This window comes from Dicentrarchus labrax, unplaced genomic scaffold (assembly GCF_905237075.1).
Source record: "Dicentrarchus labrax unplaced genomic scaffold, dlabrax2021, whole genome shotgun sequence".
NCBI classification, from domain to species: domain Eukaryota; kingdom Metazoa; phylum Chordata; class Actinopteri; family Moronidae; genus Dicentrarchus; species Dicentrarchus labrax.
In genome coordinates, this window is record NW_026136722.1 from 1,495,387 (window position 1) to 1,513,658 (window position 18,272).

The window sequence follows — 18,272 nt, forward strand, 5'->3', positions numbered from 1 at the left end:
ATTGGCAACTGTAAGTTCAGCAATGGTTTGAAACTGTTCATTACAACATCATTACACCACATGCATTAGCAAATGCTGAATAAAAAGGAAGTTTAAATGCTGCATAAAGTCTGAAAGTGAAGCAGAGGACGATCAGTTCTCAAGTGGTGAAGATCAGACTTAAATGTTGGTTTTGTCTTTTGAAGAAATTACTTTTCTCGAGCATCTATACATCTTTGAAGTTGTTTTAATAATTCAAGAAAAGACAAAATATATGTATGTATACACATACATATACACACACACACACACACACAATAAAATACCACAAGCAAAGGAAAACTGGTTACAGACACACTGTATTTTAATGAAAGATTAGGCTAAAATAATACACTTTTAATGAAAGAAGCAGACAGTAAAAATCACCATAAATATGCTACATAATCCTAATCACACTTTGCTCTAACACGATTGAGTAAATGTATCTGTAAGGGCGGCTCAGTGTTAGGCTATACACAAACATGTAGGACAGATTTCATCAGCATGAAGTAAAAGTGATGATATCCCAGCTGTGCAGTGGAAACTCTAGATGTGAACCCCAGAATAATGCTTCTCAACACCGTCCAGCTAAGACATCTCAGCGCGCACACGCACACGCGCACACACACACACACACGCACACACACACTCTAAAATGTATTACCTACAAGCAGAAGACACTCATACTCCAGATTTAAGAATTCTTGCAGGAGACGTTTGCGGGCTTTAACATTACTATTTCAACATACTGATTGCCTTTGGCAAAATGTGTTACTGATCTGACCATAAAAAAATTAATTTCATTCATAAAAAAAACAAGCCCTCCCACTGCTATAAGCATTCCCATCCCCCCACAAAATACTAGATACTTTACTCAGTTTGGGCCAGATATGTCTAAAAGTGCACCTTAAACTCAAAAGGAAAACCCAAATACCTGCATCTGATGTGTAAGAAGGTCAGATTGTTTGACTTGACACTGTTCTCGCCCCCCACAGTGCGACTGCTCAGTGGTCGGTCGCTGATAAGAGTTTCATCACTCAAACACACACTTTAAAATCCAACATGCACACGTGCCTGTGTGACTACATCTCCCAGTCGTTCACACACAAACCCTGCACTCATTCAGTCCATGTCCCAGCACAACTAGCAATTGGGATAGAAATATCAGCAAATGTGTTGTTGTGGTCGCTGGAAAAACACGAAGAACAGAAGATAAGGCATCACATGCTACTCTTGGCAAAGCCGTACGAAGTGAAAGTGTGGCACAGCAATGGCTCGAACGCGGGATGAGGAAGCTACACTGGAACCCTTTAAAGTCGAGGGAATGCAACTTTTGAAAAAGTCATGAAGAAAGATGAAAGTTTTCTCCTCAGTCCCAGCCGTTGTCCTTTATCATGTGGGACAGCTCGATGATAAACTTCCCTTCCTTGTACTTCTGACTCAGCTCAAAGGCTTGTTCCTGCAGAAGGGAAAGTGGATTAAACTTTAGCTCAAACCAGATTTATAGCATGGTTATGTAGACCTCTGTACTAAACCCTACACAATAGGTTTGGAAGGTGGGAACCACGTTAACCCTTTTCGCCAACCCTGTAAACCTGTTTTATGGGTGAACAAGCCGGCTTTTTAAGTGGATGCACTTACATATTTCCAGCCAAGTGTGGTGTGACAGTTTTCACAGTAGATGTCGGCGACTGCGTGAAGTCCTGTGAGCAGCAGCCTCTCCTCCGCAGGACCACAGCCGACGTTCACCCTGAAAACAAAGGTAGTTTTCAGAATGCAGAACTATATTCCTGTATCACCCTAACTTCTTTAAAAAAAGGAAAAGAAAAAGTCAATGAAACTTGCGTTATGGGCAGGATGGCTTTCCATGAAACCATTTAGAACAGTTTCACCTGAACAGATCAAGGTTTAAACTGAATAGAAGCAGATAAAGTTAGATTAAGTGCTGAAGTTATTTAATGGTCTCACCTCTTGGGCTCACAGAGAGCCTCTGTATTTCTGACCCACTAACCTAGGAGGAGCATGACTAAAGTTAACTCACCCAACTTCAAGGTTCACTCTAGAGCAAATCAAATTAGCTACTGACAATGCAAACCTGTCTGATACTGGGAATTTGTTTTCGGAGAGAAAACCTAGTAAACTGAAGATCATAGATTTCTTTTTTTCCTTTTCTAAAACCAATTTAGTGGCAGTCTAAAAAAAATGGGATTAAATAAACACAAAGACACATTTGTCACTAGAGGATCGCTCACGTCAAAATCATAACAAAGGAAGATGTGATGAAATATTACTGTCCCTGTGAATGTATGGTTTATTAATGGATATCGGATCATTCAAATGTAGATCGATTTGTATCTGGAAACTGATTTTTTTTAAACCCAGCCCTATGAACAACCACCATTGCTGATGAAAATCTATCTGATGTGACAGTAACCATGTCATGGACGAGGGAATGTAAAAGCTTTATTCATGTTACATTTAGTCACATTTGCCGACTTCCTTCCTAATTCTGATATGCTGAAGTTACAACAGTTAGAGGTGAGAAAAATATCACATATTTCTCTGGGATGTTGTTGGAAACATTTGGGATAACATTGGTACAAAACTCAACAACATATAACATAGGTCTAGCGTTTTTTAGACATTGTGATGTAAAATTCCAACATATAGCTTCATAACACAGCTTTTAAATTGGTCTGATGCTTATACCAGTATCAGAAATTCCTCTGATAGAGCCTAAAATACCAGAGTAGAGTACTGCAGCGGTTCAGGTAACTTGGGTAAAAAATATATTGACGTTGACAAATTATCAAATGCCAGTAGGCAGTGGATGAAACAACAATGTATGGTTTCCTCTGGAGAAAATGACTGTGTAGGCTATTTTTAACATTTAAATCAGTTAAATATTATCAAGCCTAATCTGCTGCCAGGATGCTCTTTTATTGTGAAAGCTGCAAGCTTGCACATCCTCTTTGAGGACATACAGCTGCAGCAAGAGCTCAGGTGCTGCGCCAGTAAACAGAAATTTTTCCAATAACACAACTCTCAAATCGCTGTAACAGAGGACAAGAACACTATGACCAAGATCAGATCTTTTAAAACTGCAGGCAGAGATGGATTTCACAAACTGACAAAGGACTTAATTGACATCGATGTCCATCTGATCGTGTGGACGCAGCAGCATTGTGAGTGGCAACAGTTGGTGACTGAGACGAACAGACTACTGCTAATTATATAACAACACTTACAATTGCGGCAGTAAAAATACGACTGTGTGAAGCGCTGGTCAGATCGTGGGTCTTTTTTTTAACGATCTGGGTTTGACTTGGAGATAATTGCAGGTAATGGGTTGGTTCTGGTTCTGAGCTCTGCAGGTGCAGGTTTGGACCCGTACAGGACTCTAGGTTGGAGTGTGGGACATTTCTCTTTTATTTAGAAAACCTAGCATCATCCAGTGAAGCATCTCTTTTGTAAGATTCTGAATGATGACTCAGGAGGCAAATGGAGACAAATGTTGTGGATGGAGGTTGTGTGTTTTAAAATGAAAACAACTTGTGATTGTCCATTTCTTTGTGTTTGTTTGGATTGTGTAAGATAAATGCTCATTTAAGAGGGTTCACAGTGAACTGAAGAAACATTTATATAATCCTACTGGGGCCCAGAGGATTGATACGTGTGACACAAATGATTTAGTTTACCATCATTTCCTAAAACAACTATTGTTAACACATTCAATGAAGCAACCACGGCTAACGTTAGCACGCCTGCAGCCAGCACCAAAGTTAAACCCTCCATGTACGACGAGACTTTAAGTCAGTTTTAATTAGCTAGTTGGATAAGTTGGAGATAACTTGCTGTTTTTAACTCTCTTGGTTGGCGTTAGCTTAGCATTCTTACTAGCGTCAGCCACAGGACTGTCAACTCACACATTGACCAATTGAAACTTCTCACAGGCTCTCGTGCCACAAATTCATTTTCTCCCGCAGCAAAAAACTAATTTATAACAGATGAACAGAATGAAAAGAAACACAGAGCACCTCTTGCACTTGTAGGAGTGAGTGAGTAACTATGGTATGAGGATGCTCTGTGTCTCTGACACTCTGACATTGATTCCCAGTAAGAGATTATTATTGTTATTATTAGGTTAGTATGCCTTTGCAAAATCATTAACGTAGTTGGGAAAATCCCCAGATACCCTGGTTAGGTTCGGTCTCCTGATTTAGGCTATGATCATTGGAGGTTAGCAAGTGTGCTGATCGACCATACATGTGAGATTTTTTAGTATGCCTGACACCTTAGTATGAAACAAACAGTACATGAATTGCATGCTATTTACAGGGAAATATTACACAAACAACACAGTAGTGAGAGAAATTTGTTTTTTTTTACAACTGAAATGACATTTTTGTTAACAAAAAAGGGACAGAAGTACAGAAACTACCCACAAAAAAGGTACCAAATTTTATGCATTTGGCCCTGGTACTGGTTCCAATGTGAAGGTTACCCAACCCTAGCTGCTAGTGTGGCATTTTGAAATAATTACAGTCAATTGGCAAGCTAGCACACTATCTTAGAATCCTTCAGTTTTTGCATTCTCGTGTATTGCTATATTAGCTTTGACAGCGGAAGTAAAAACAATACAATTTGACAACATAGGTTGTATGCATATGAATATTATTGAGACATTATTGAGACGCAGACAACTTTTCCCAAGCCAAATCACATTATAACAGCAAAAGCTTTCATACAGTTCAGTTCAAATATGCTTTCGAAACAGTGTGTGTGCACTGACAACTTTCTCCAGCGTAGATATACTTATGGACCTCCAAACTTGATGATAGACTGAAACTCTTCTCACACGGTTCCCAGAGGTAAGGCTTTTCTCCAGTGTGGATACGCCGATGAATCTTCAAACCTGACAGCTGAGTGAAAACCCTCCAACACTGGTCACAGGGGTAAGACTTTCCTTGAGTGTGGATACGCTTATGTTGATTCAGCGGTCCTCCCTTTATACTCTTCTCACCTTCATCATGAGGTCTTTCTGAGTTTTTGCAGTTCTGTTTATATGAAGCAAAAAAAACAGAGACAGAGATGGAGATAGTCACAAGAATCAAGTCACAAGAAAGTATATTAAATGGCAAATGCTACCTAGTTACACAAGAACAGGTCTCCTGCAACGAGGACAAAATGGACTGTCTTTGTCATGTCTACTTTTGTCTTGTAATGAAACCTGAAAATGTCTTCTGGCCTCCATACCGTGGTAGCCTAATAATCACACTGAAGGATCTTAAGGATCACAGTTTTGTTTTCTTTGTTGTGGCCTAAGCATTTGCTCCAGATGTTTCCTAGGAGCTGATTTACACAGTACTACTACCACTGACGGGTGCTGAGGTAGTAAAGTTACATTTTCAAATTCCACACATAGCGGCTTTAAAGTTAAAGTAACTAACCTCTGCTGATGAACTCATTGTGCTGCTGGTATTACTCTTCTCTTCTACCAGATATCCCTCCATCCGTGAATCAACTCTGACCAAATCAAATAAAGATAGTAAGAGTCCTTGAAAACACAAGTTTCCATATTAAGTAACGTTAGTGTTGCTATAGTTCTTTTTTATGGTTAATATTCAAACTTCAGCTTAAAAATGAACTATATTTGGAAAATGGGAACAATAAAACAATTTAATTGTCTTTACTTGTGCAAAGGAAAAGGGCCTCCACTTCCCAACAAGACAAGAGTTAACGTAGTAAATTTACAAAACAATTTAACTAGCTAATCAATTGATTCCACTAAATACCGAAATTAAAAGGTTTCACATTGAAAAACTAACAACCAACTTAAGTAAAGTAATTTAAGTAAATTCATGATGGTTGGCTCTTGAGTGCTTTATCTGCCAGTGAAGCTCTGGCAGCCAAATCTGTTTGTCTGGATTTAAGTTTTCTTGAGGACACACTCCTCTAAACTACAGACCATCACATAGAAATAAAACAGCTTAAGAAAATGTGTTTTCTTACCTTTAACATGTGAATTAAGTTGAATTATCTTCTGCAGGTTCATGAAGTCAGAGAGGTTTGAAAGATACATGGATGCTCTCCGTGGTAACCAAGGCTGAATCCAGTTCAAAAGGTTCCAATTCCAAAATGTTTCCAAAATAAACACCATGCACTAAATATGTTTGAATCTGAAACTGTGCACCGAGCGAAGCTTTAAGCCACAGTAATGAATACATTTAAAAACAAGGCCCGGATCATCACGGTCATCATTTGTCACTTTATGCAGCTGTGTAAATACATGCATGCATTGACTGACAATTCCCCACTTTTATTATTAAATTATTAGTGATCTTATTCCAATTACCTAAAGTAGTCACATGTGTGCTAAAGGATTCTACAATAGTGTGCTGACACGCTAATATTAGCAACATACTAAGCAGGTGACACCAAAATGCGTCGCCAGCCAAACTGTTTTCAATTGTCTCTCCAGTGGAATCCATTTATCTCCATTTGTGGTGATTTTGAAGGTGATTTTTTTTGATAAACTGAAGGTAAGAGTGTTTCTTTATGGGTTGAGAAAATGTTCCCACTTCTGAAGCTAAATTAACCATTTATAAGCCCTCTTGAATTAAAATTAGAAAAGATATGTGGTTCTCAAAAAAAGCGAACTATTCAGTTAGATAGTGATTCATTATGTAATGCAATTAAGATTTCATGCTATTTCAAGCACTTTATACAAAATCTAAGCACTTTTCAGACCTTAAACACACCACATGGAAATTCAAGTGCTGTCATTTGCAGCACATGTACGAACCCAGTAAAATACTCACACAGAGTTGAAGAGGTAGGCTCGTCCTTGGCTGCCTTGGAAAGACTACGAGACATGGAGAAAAAATAAAATTAGAGGAAAAGAAATTGACATGTGTCCATTCAATATGTGGATCAAACAACAAATCAATGATACATTTTCCAACTTCACAAAAAAATCTCCCAAACGTCAGTCCAGTTTTTCCGGTTTAGCTGCTTTCTAAACTATGCCAGAGCCACGAAGTTGTGTTCAGAGCCACCTGAAATGATTAATAACAACAAGGCTCACCTTGGAAATAAGATCGTCATGGTTGGCCAGGTGGGCGCGGCAGTGCACACAGCTGTAGCGACGGTGGCAGGAGTCCAGGTAAGCCTGGAACGTCTTGGCCTTTGTCAGCTTCACCATGGCTGAGGAGGAAGAGGGTAGGAGGAAGCAGAATTGTAGTATGTTGTTATGCATGTGTTAGTGGTGCAGGAATACAGGCTCCTAATACTCACTGTTTAACCATACATATGAATTGAGGACTTTCCTTTTGATTACGTTCACCTACAGCAATGAGGAAGTTGAAGACATTAGGCACAGGCAGGTTTGCCATTAGCTTTTAACACCATTGCATAAAAGCAACAAAACACTAGAAAGCAGACCTGACCTAAATGCTAATAAACCGATTCTGGAACAATCGGTCGATTAACCAGTCAGACAACATTCATTATGACAATCAGTTTAGTATTTCAGACAATAATTTGCAGCTTTTCAGATCATGTTCAGTCTTTTGTCTTTTGCACACAATTGTGGGAAGTGAGTATCTCAAGTGAATCAAAGACCTAACAAGACAAAACTTATTACTGGGCTCAGCCAGCTTAGGTTTAACACTTGATTGACCAAGATGGTTGATTAAAAACTACAAAGCCCATGTTTTCCCATGTTCCTGGTAGGAATGTGCTTCCATTGATTGGGACAGACTAATCTAACCACACTGTGAATGACTGAACAGCAGCCCTAGTAAACACTGAGCTGTTACCGTGTATCTCCTTATTGTCTATACCGTGCAGGGGCTGACCTATAGCGGAGGAAACATCTGACAAGGCGTGTATTGTTATAAATGAACACAATTAGTGGAGACTAATGTTGACAGACGGGCTGGGACACAGTGAACCAGGACGCCTGCTTCCTGGTTCATAATAGTTTGCACAAACAATCCCTGCTTCATTAGCTGCAGTCAGTCAACCCAAATCCAAGCATCCCCCTGCAACGTGCGCTGCGCCATGTAACGTTATGTACTGTCCGACACTGCTGACCGCCTGTCACTCGGTTAATACAACACACATGTCCACAAAAGGGCCTGAGACATCTGTCCGCTCCGACAGACACTGGTCACAAGCTCTGACCGAGAGTTAGCTTGCGTGTTGGCTAGCTGGTTAGCTTCACTGTCACAACATAAGGCAGCTAGCAGCAGACAGCGCACTGCAGGATCTTCCCCGGCGGTCTGTGGCTCTCACCTGGTACTACTGAGGCTCTCTGCAGTCTGCACGGCCGGCACAGGGTGGCTGACAGCGGATTCAAAGCAGCAGGTAAGGTGGTCGGCAGGTCGGCTCCGTCCAAGTGTCGACCACGCGCTGACGGCTCGGACAACAAAGACAAACACAGACAGGCTCCGGTCGCTGCAGCCCGTTTACCCGCGTCCCGGGTTTGAATCCGAACCAGTTTTCCAAAGTTCCTCCGCGGCCTTCGCTGAAACGGGAGCAGGAATCCGACAGTGCTGGCAGGCTGACAGGATGACCGTGCGACGGCCCCAGCGGGAGGAAAAAATGTGGTTTGTTTATGAAAACACGCAGAGGAGGAAGTCTGAAGAGTGCAAAACAAATCCCTGTCGACCAATGGGAGCCGGCGGGTGACGTTTAGAATGTGGGTCAACCAATCAGAGTCGACTTCACAGGAGCCTTTTATGGCTATCAGTTGGATTTTTGGTACAGTCTTATAAATGTTGTTGGTGGTTATCAGGTCCTGCTGCTGGGTTTGGGATAAAGTCCTTCACACTGGTTGCAAACGGTTTCTGGATTTATTTGCAGTATTGACTCGAGGCTTGTGTGTGTGTGTGTGTGTGTGTGTGTGTGTGTGTGTTGGATGCTGTTGCCAGGAGGTCAAAATCCCCCCGATTAATATGTCGATTATTGGCTTGATTAATCATTTGGTCCAGAATAGAGTGAACAATCTTGTTTTTTCTGACCAGAAGGCCCAAACCCAAACATATTCCTCTTACAGCCATAGATTCAAGAATTAAGACAAACAGCCAGTATTCATAATTTTTCTAAATTGTTGCAGATTAATTTTCTGTCAATTGATTAATCAGTTAATTGACCAATTGTTTCAGCTCTATTAAAAAGCCTTCCCTGCATTGTGAATTTTTTTGTTGGTTTTTTTTTGTCTAAAAACACTTTATATTTTAGGTATAGTCCCAAGTTGTGTAACATGTGAATCTAAACCCAACCTAATGCCAATAAACCCTCTAGAGTCCCAAAAATATGACTGATGATGTCCTCTGTGTCTTGTATGAACACAGGAGCCTGAATTCACTGCTGGCTCGCTTATTCAAACCTTTTCTCCGTATCTACCCTACTGAAGACGTCAGTCTGCACCGATCCACTTATATTCTATTAACTCATTTGTCACAGGGGAAGGCACAGCCAAGCAGGTCAGAAAAATACAGTCTTTGTTTCACCAACAGACTGGTTGATTATTATCACAGCAGTGTGGTTGGACTTTGACCGTAGCCTGGGAAAACAAGGACACAGGTGAGGCTTACAGCACATTAAAAACCTAGTTTATAGTAGATGAGAGGCTGTATTAAACACAGATCCACAACACAGCCTACATACTAATAATGCTATACTCACCTATATGGATATATTTATAGCAGCCTATCAGTAAGTGTACCTTTTCCTTACTTTCATTTCCAACCCCCATGTTGGTTTTATTTTCATCTTAATGCCATAAAAAATATATAAAAAAATACAAAAGCAGCACTTTCTCATACCGATCAAATAATGGCAGAAAATAACTCCAGACGCAGTCAAAACAAAGTCAGGTGACGTGGTCCAGCTGGTTAAATATTCTCCAGCTACAAACACTGGACCTTCCTACAGGCATTTTTTCACAGACTGACAACTGAAATTAAACCAAACTACAACCAACAAACTAAATAAAAGAAATACTTGTTTCACTTGTTTTGAAACCCAATAAAGACCTGACTGCTACTGTCCCATTTCACTCATCAACACAGACATCAGAGTCAAAAGTGAGGCTCTAGTTTACTTTGATTCTTTCCATAATCCATCCCGATCGTTTATTAAAGGTGAACACTCATCCAATAATACATGCATATAATAAGTTTAACCCTTCATTGGGCACTCATTGAAAAACTTGGACATTTAAAATATTAACCCTGGAGTGTTATTGGTGGATATAAGAAGACATTTTTTCTTTTTTTACTTTTTAAAAAAGTTTCAGTTTTAGGCTGCAAATCAAAGTCAATGATGTGTAGGTGGGCTGGCACAACAGCAATCTGTGGCACAGCAGGCCTCCTCTTCCCATAGAAGGACTGAGCAGACAGCTGCTGCAAAAGAAATATAACACATCCATATACTATGAAAATATGTAATAAATAAGCCATAAAACAAATCAAGCTCAAGCCCACTTTGAGTTATTTGTGAAAGAAAGCTCTAACAGTGAAGTGTTTATTAGTATTTCACCTATAAAAAAACCCCACCAAAATATGCAATAGGAGTGTTATAAAAACTGTCATAAGGAAGTTACCTTAAATGGTTCCTCGCCCGATTAAGGGTTAAAGTGTCCCTAAAATAAATGTAACTCTCAATCATTCCAATTAAACCCACCCTCACCTAGACTTCAAAATCACCAAATATTATTGGATATACAATACACCAAATTGGCAACCGAGAACCAAAAAAACCCACATTACTTCCATTATTTATTGGCAAACCAACTCCAACTCTTAAGTGGATTCAATTACAACCAACAAGACAACACGTCTTCTTTCTCCACATCTTTGTTTATCATTATCTATTGTTGCCTTGAGTTGTTGTTGTCATCAACTATTCAGTTATTCATCACCACTCATTAGATAAACTCCCTGTTTTCTTGAACATAAATATCATTATCATTGCGAGGGTTTGGGGGCAGCCCAAGGCAATAACACCTGTAAGATAAAGATAAGAAAAGATAAAGAAGAACTGCAGTGAAGCCCTGTAAAACCCACGCTGTTGATATATCTGTTATATTAAATACACACATACATAATGTGTGTATGTGCACATATATGTATTTTCCTTTTCACCACTTTTTCTTTTTTTTCCCATTTGATTCTTTCTTTATTTTCCTCCTCTTCCTCCTCCTCCTCCTCACACATACCTGCACATTCCTCTGGTCACACCCATGCAAATATGAATACTCGACACACAACAACACACTTTCATACAGGAACAGAAACACATAGGCTCCTAATATGACATGTGTATATGTATGTGTATGTGTTGTTCTCCCATAAACAACTAAAAATATGCACCAATTACAAATCATAACCTCTGTTTGTTAAGTGTTTCGTGTTATTGTCTGTATTATATTTGATTACGCCTATGTCTGTACTGTGTCTCATTGCAGTAATAAAGAAAAAAAAAAGAAAAATCAAGTAAAATCCCTCCAGCACCGTTAGAGTTGTTGCTGAGAAAACTCAATGACTGTTTCTGTCTGTGTCTGACTGACTGATTGAACTGACTGCAGATAATTCAAATCAACAGTGAACAATGAACAGCTCATCCACTGATATTGTCACGATTGAGGAAATGTGTCGGACACTTTCACAGTCTTTTTGTGTACACAATCCTCATTCATCATTTCCATGTGATGAGTTTATTAATTGTTGTCATGTGCGGACGTGTGCTGGGTCAATCCTGACTTCTGTTTCTGCAGAGGTAGCTTGTCAAGAGAGTCGGATAGTCACTCATCACCCCTGTGGCCCCCACTTCAAATGCAGCCTTTATGTCTTCATCTTCATTGCACACAAACAAATGCACCTGCGAGCACAGACATATGAGTCAACTGTAATGATCTGTTTAACGGCTCAAAAAACATACTTGTACAGTTTGATCTCTTTTATATCACATGACTTTCATTGACCTCATTTTAACAGACCTGCTTGTAAACACGATTTTGAGGTTTGCTACAGAAAATAATGCCTCATTTATGATTGGTGTTGGCAAAATGTACTGTTATTGGAGTTTTATAAGTTAGAGTTTGTTCATGGTCAAACAGGGAGTTTCACCTCTCTGGAGTCTAACTGACCTCAAACATGAGTAATGACACTATGGCAAATAAACATAAAACATGAAATATTTCCTTATTCAGTGTAATGACAATGCTTTTTGTCATTTAGTTGATTCTGCAATCAGTATAATTATTTTTACACATACAGCAGAGGGGTCTGTGGGACTGCAAACACAGAGGGAGTGAAGCTTAAAATCATGTTTCCCTGTCATCCTTCCTGCAGTTTTGAGCCACAGTACGTGACTTGACCATCAATACAAGTCAAACTCTGTTGTCCTAATCTGGGAGGGTTGCAGTTGTCTCAGATGTAGCAGCCAAAATAGAGCAGACATAAGCATAAAGTCAGACCTTCGAGCACCGACTACAGTGTTTCACATTGATATGCTGCACTAATGTATGTGGCAGCAGCATTTTTCACTGTTATACCAACATATATACGTTGGTTTTAGTACCTTGTTATTAGGATTTCCTTCTATTTCTTTCTTTATTACACATATATGACGATGTATCACAGATGATTGTACACTGCTGACACACATTGGGACATTACAGTTATTTTGAGTGGAGGAAATCTTGAGGGGAAGAGCTTTTCTACCTCAGAATTACTCACAAGCGTTCAAATGCGGTGATGCCCTCAGCAGCTGACAAGGCAACGGCATATGACTTCAATTGTTTTCACTATTCAGTGACCACTCATGGGCTGACGATGGGGGTGAGCTCATCCCAGCAGAGATTACTCACATCAGGACAGAGGTGATGCATTCAAGACACTCTTAGTGGCCGTGATACTGTTTGCCTCAGTTGAAACACTGAAGTGTAATGTGCATTAACTATTAAGTGCTTTGGTTAAACGAAGTCCTACAGTTGGTACACCCTTTCAATGTATCTCTGGTTCAACACTGGGCTGTATAACTTATTGTCTGCCCTATTTTTATTTAAAGTTTATGTATTTTACTGTTCTTGTTTTCTATGCATTCCTGCAATGAACCTAGTAAACTCTGTTTTTAGGGACTGTATGTGCTGTATGTATGTATGCAAATGTGTTCATACCTGAATTCCACGGGCTGCAAGGTGTTTAAAAAGGCTCTTCCTCATTGTTACTCTGGAATGACAACATCAATTCATATATTAATGATTCAGTTTTTTCACAAAAAACAGTAAAAACAATCATACATAACTAGATTTTGCTGCTATATAAAGTGCATCACCACAAATTGTTGTAATTCTGCATAAAAGCATGACTTTGTGTAATGTTTTGTTAGTTTTTTGTTTTAGTGTAAGGCTTTTTTTTCTCTCTCTCACTTTTCTAACAAAGCGATGACCAGTCTGTTCTTCAGGATGCGGTTCTCAGGGATGAACGTCCTTCAGCAGACAGAGACAGAGAAAGAAACAACATCTGTACTGTGACACATTTATCTTACACCAAACAAGAGAAGAAAATCTAAGAAGAAATGTAAAATCTGTAGAAATACTGGGCATAGACATGAAGACAGCTGTGGTTAAGTATAGTCTGGGCAGAAATGAAGAACATCTTCCTTAGTGACAAATGCATGAACAGACATAGGGCACACCTGTTGATGATGCGCGGCAGGTAGAACTGCAGTAAACTCTCCTCCAGCGGCACAAAGGGCAGCAGGCCGCTGTAGAAGAGGAGCAGAAGCAGCACACCTCGGTTCATAGAGAAGCTGAACGGCATGGAGCCATTCTACCAGGAAACAGAGAGACACAGTTAATAATCTCACCTGTTTAGATGAGGTGAATTTATAGTAAAATGCTGTACAAGGAGCTTTGTCTCCCCCAGGTGGTTTATGTACCGTTTTGCGGCATTCCTTTATGATGCTGGAGTTCACGGAGGCCCAGACAGTGATCTCCTCCCTGTTGTAGTGTCTCACCAAGTCAGATACCTTCGAATGGACAGGGGGGTGGGGATGGGTATCAAATTGAAATACAGGTAATATGAAACAAGACAGACACTTGCAATGTACAAACAGGAACATCACAGGCGTAGCTGCTTTAGAGTTCAGGGGGCAGTAAATACATAATTATACCTGAGGAGGACAAAATGTTGCAAAGACCTTAACTTTGAAGTTAAAAAATGCTCATAGGCAGGATGTTTGACTTCAAAAGAAACCACTTCTACATGTGGGAGTTTTAAAGCAACATGAAGTCTAAATTGAAGGCACATTGCTCATTAAAAAAACAGACAAACTGCAAAGTGGCTGTAATTTAAATCCCATCATTAGAGATACTCTTGACATTTAACTGGATAGTTGCTAAGCATCACAAATTGAAGCCTCAAAACCCGATCCCTCGAGCAAATACAAACAGCAAAGGGTCTGATTGGTTAGTTGTTCACCTTTCCTCCACCATCCAGAAAGCCAATAAATTACAATTATCTCAGGTTCCCTATTTTATTTTGAGGGAGTTTTATTTTATTTCTTACTGAGTTTTTATTTTGTATTTGTTTTTTGTCAATGCTTCATATAAAGAATGTCAATAAATAAATATCGTATCACAGTTAGTTACTGGTTAGATGTTGGTGATCCAATAAATCCACTGATATTCAATGTTACAGATGATAATAAATATTGTTTCATGTTCTGGAGATTATTTCCAACCACTAGCAATGTGGTTGGGTGTACCGTACCTTTTCTATCAGCTGGTGGTTGTTCTCTTTGATCTCAATGCTGACAGGCATCTCAGGGAACTTCCTGAACACGTCCTCGAGCAGAGCAAACTTCCTGTCTGCACCGCTGCTGTAGCGACCTGGAGGAGGGAGGTGTGACAATGAAGGCTACAGACTCACACTCTCCTGTTGACCTACTTCTTCATCACATGTTTTTTTGTAGATGACTGAGAGTAAAGAATGAGAGGAGCAACTCGCCTGCATAAAATGTCATCTCCAGTCTCTCCTTATATACAGGCAAATCCTAAAAGAGCATAAAAACACACATAAAAGTTATATTATTATAATATATTAAACTCTGAGGAAAACCCTTATTCAGATTACGGTTAATGTAATTGATTAAAACGTATCTTTCCAGGACAAACAAAAAGATAACCAGGTTTTTTAATCTGACAAAAGTGCGTTTTCTAACACCAGCCCGGTTCATGGGCCTAAGTTTTATCTATTAACTCAGTAACTAACTCATTTAGAAATCCTGCTTGGTGAGATGTGTCTTCAAGGCATCACAGATAATCATCATCATTGCATGCAGCTATTTTGAACATTGCAGTTATACTGGAGCAACCTGAAATATAGGGGAATTTATTTTAAATGTGAATGATGCTGCTTATTATACACATCTGAGCCTGTCTCAGCATGACCCTGTGCCCTTTCTCCTAACCACCCATAGGATCCGTCCTCCCACCTGTAGCTTGAGTGAGGAGATGGTGACGTCGTGGCCGGTCTGCCTTAGCAGATTTTCATCGTGTGACACCACCACGTGTCCATCGTTCGTCAGGTGGCAGTCCATCTCCAGCATGTGTGTGCCTTGCTCCACCGCACTGCAGACAGATGTAGGAAAGATAAAAAGTGAGAACACATGTATTTATTAGCTGTGCAGAGAGAGAACTTTTCTCCACTTCTGCTCCTCCAGCTCTCGTGGAACCAGTGTTAAACAATTAATACAGTTCAGTGTTGCATACTTACTATTCTTTCATGAAGCAGTTCTTGTTCTTCTTGCTCAAATATTGCACAGCCTATCTTAAATACTGATTCACATTTTAGCTGTTGTTATACTGGTGATCTGATCTGAGAACTGCAGATTAATTTGGTTCTCTCAATCTTGTACTGACAAAGGCAGTTTAGATGTCCAAGTATTGTGTTAAAGGTGTGTGTAGGATTTAGTGGCATCTAGCTGAAGTTTGAGGTTGCAACTAACTGAACACCACTCGCATCTGTATTTGACGACCTGGGAATAAGACGGATGTGAAATGTGTAGCAGACTTCCTGTAGATAGAAACAGCTCATTCTAAGGTATTAACAACGAAATGATTCCTATATTTTCAGATGATTATACACTAATTAAAATATACCTATGAATATTATATATATATATATATATATATATATATATATATATTTTTTTTTTAACACCCTGGACCTTTAAATCTAAAATCTCACAGGGACAATTTATTAGACAGCGTCCGAGGTGTGCAAGTGGAAACATGCTTAATCCAAGATGCCTCACCTAATCCCTCTTTTATCTTATATACTGCAAGACATTTTATGAGACTGGATCATCATAGAAACATAGAAATAAAAGATGGAATCAGAGTAATTGGTGCTCAGTTGGACACATGAACTGATTTCACTGCCAATCAACATATCAACAGCCCTAAGCAAAATGAGCTATCGTGCTTGCTTGTAAAGAGATAACGGAAGAGATATTTATTGGTTATAATGCTTTTGTAAATAATTCCTAGTGGTTGACCCTTAACCCCTATAAGGTTAGAGATATGTTATACTATAGACTAAATCTTTGTAGTTCAGCCACAATCAGTTTTTACTGACTTTATTTGTCAGTTATGAGTCCATATTTCAGCTGGCTGCTGACCTCTTGAGTTTGGTACTCACTTTGTGAACGCCTCCATCGTGCTTTCTATCCTCTCTCCACATCCTGACAACAGACAGAAGAGTTAGAGTTGATGATGGCTGCAGAGGAAAAAGAAACCACACCTGGCTAACCCCTTTCTGAGAAAATTGCATCACTGCCTCTACTGTAGCTGTGCAGGAAACAGTGAATGACAAAACCTCTGATCAGCTCCCTCACTCTAGCCACATTATTAAAACCTCCAGATGTTGCAAGAGACACACTTAGTCACTGAAACAATGAGGTTATCAATCGGATATCTGCATTCTCTTTTCAACGTGCTCGCTGCAGTGTCATTTTCTGCAAGTCAATGAAAGGATTGAAAGAAAGAAAGTAAAATAAAATGTAATTTATCACCTTCACCTTCTAATCAAACATCTGCACACTCATCATCACACACATTATAGGAAAGTGTAGATTCTTTAACCCCAAATGAAAAAATCAGCCCTTAAAATGTGGAAAAGTGATACAAAAACACTTAAATAGCAAACATCCTTCCATCTTTCTCCTTGGGTACTTCCCAGCTGTCCATATCCAGCTGTTTGGACTGCACATCATTATCTGGACATACCCTTCTCTCCTGACACACCACCAGTTGCCCCCTTACCTCCTCTGTGTGAGATGTGTGTGCAGTAAAAGGCTGTGCGTTTCCTCCTGTGGAGAATGAGTGGGTTCTTCAGCAGGTACACCGAGGTGAGAGCGTATCCACCCAGAGCTGGGAGGATGAAGTACAGAAAACTGCTCATCCTTCCCTATAAATATGTCCAGCTCCTGTCTCTGCAATGTCCAACCACAAAAACAGTGATCAAACAAAACTGATAGCGTCCTTGTTCAGCAAAAAGTAATAATCTGTTTATAAAACTCTGCAACAATCCCCCTTTGTGTTTCTAAGGACAAGTGAACAGATTCAAAAGCTGAAACAATCTACTCTCTGTCTTCCTGGGAAGGTAATAAAAAACTGGACAGACAGGTAAGACCGAAAAAGTTCTCCTTCTTGCTAAATCTTAGTCAACGCACCCGAAACCTTCAGAGCTGTAAAACTCTGTTAATGAAGCACCAGCTCGTAACCCAGAGCTCAACTCACCTCTCACTCACTGGCCTCTCCCCTGCCTGTGGCAATACTATTTCACTCTCTTCACTTTTGTTAAGCTAGGATATAGGTGGCTTTGTGTGTGCGTGTCATACCTGGGCACCTTTCTAGGATTTCTTTTATTCTGCTTTATTGTTCGGAGGATGAAGTTTGTTCACCAGTATTGTATGACACATAAGATATAGGACACTAAATAAGCATCACATTATAAATCACAGGTAGAACCTAATTAGGAAAATAAGCAGTTTACCTCTCCAGATTTAATATAATGTTGTGGTAGCTGATGGCTGGGCTGGTGAAAGACAAAGACATCACTGGGAGTGTGGCAGGTTTCTTAGCCTGTGTGTATTTGACAAAGGGGTTGTGGTGTGTGGAGATATGTAAACTCAACTCTGACCCACAAGGCCAGAAATATGAAAACAATCACATG

The 18,272-nt window shown here is 39.7% G+C and overlaps 2 protein-coding genes and 1 long non-coding RNA gene across 4 annotated transcripts; all 3 read right to left on the minus strand.

Moving 5' to 3' along the window:
- Positions 1-319: 319 nt before the first annotated feature.
- ypel3 (yippee-like 3) lies at positions 320-8,673 on the minus strand. The gene is made up of 5 exons (XM_051388027.1): positions 8,317-8,673; positions 7,106-7,224; positions 6,840-6,883; positions 1,660-1,768; positions 320-1,477 (listed from the first exon to the last, which is right to left on the minus strand). Exons 2-5 carry the CDS (start codon positions 7,220-7,222, stop codon positions 1,388-1,390), a joined length of 360 nt encoding a protein of 119 aa, XP_051243987.1. The 5' UTR covers positions 7,223-7,224; positions 8,317-8,673; the 3' UTR covers positions 320-1,387.
- On the minus strand, positions 2,469-6,833 carry LOC127356350 (uncharacterized). Its single transcript, XR_007881973.1, has 2 exons — positions 5,469-6,833; positions 2,469-5,075 (listed from the first exon to the last, which is right to left on the minus strand). It is a non-coding gene; the product is annotated as an uncharacterized LOC127356350 (long non-coding RNA).
- A 1,451-nt stretch (positions 8,674-10,124) lies between the features above and the next one.
- Positions 10,125-17,896, minus strand: gdpd3a (glycerophosphodiester phosphodiesterase domain containing 3a). Of its 2 annotated transcripts, XM_051388026.1 has the most exons (11): positions 17,837-17,896; positions 17,360-17,529; positions 16,737-16,779; positions 15,529-15,664; positions 15,042-15,087; positions 14,805-14,923; positions 13,972-14,061; positions 13,729-13,862; positions 13,460-13,519; positions 13,208-13,259; positions 10,125-11,907 (listed from the first exon to the last, which is right to left on the minus strand). In XM_051388026.1, the coding sequence occupies exons 2-11, from the start codon at positions 17,496-17,498 to the stop codon at positions 11,779-11,781; spliced, it is 948 nt and encodes a 315-aa protein (XP_051243986.1). In that variant the 5' UTR covers positions 17,499-17,529; positions 17,837-17,896; the 3' UTR covers positions 10,125-11,778. The 2 variants fall into 2 exon arrangements, with proteins under 2 accessions (XP_051243986.1, XP_051243985.1); XM_051388025.1 differs by lacking the exon at positions 17,837-17,896 and having other exon boundaries at positions 17,360-17,763.
- Between the last annotated feature and the right edge of the window lie 376 nt (positions 17,897-18,272).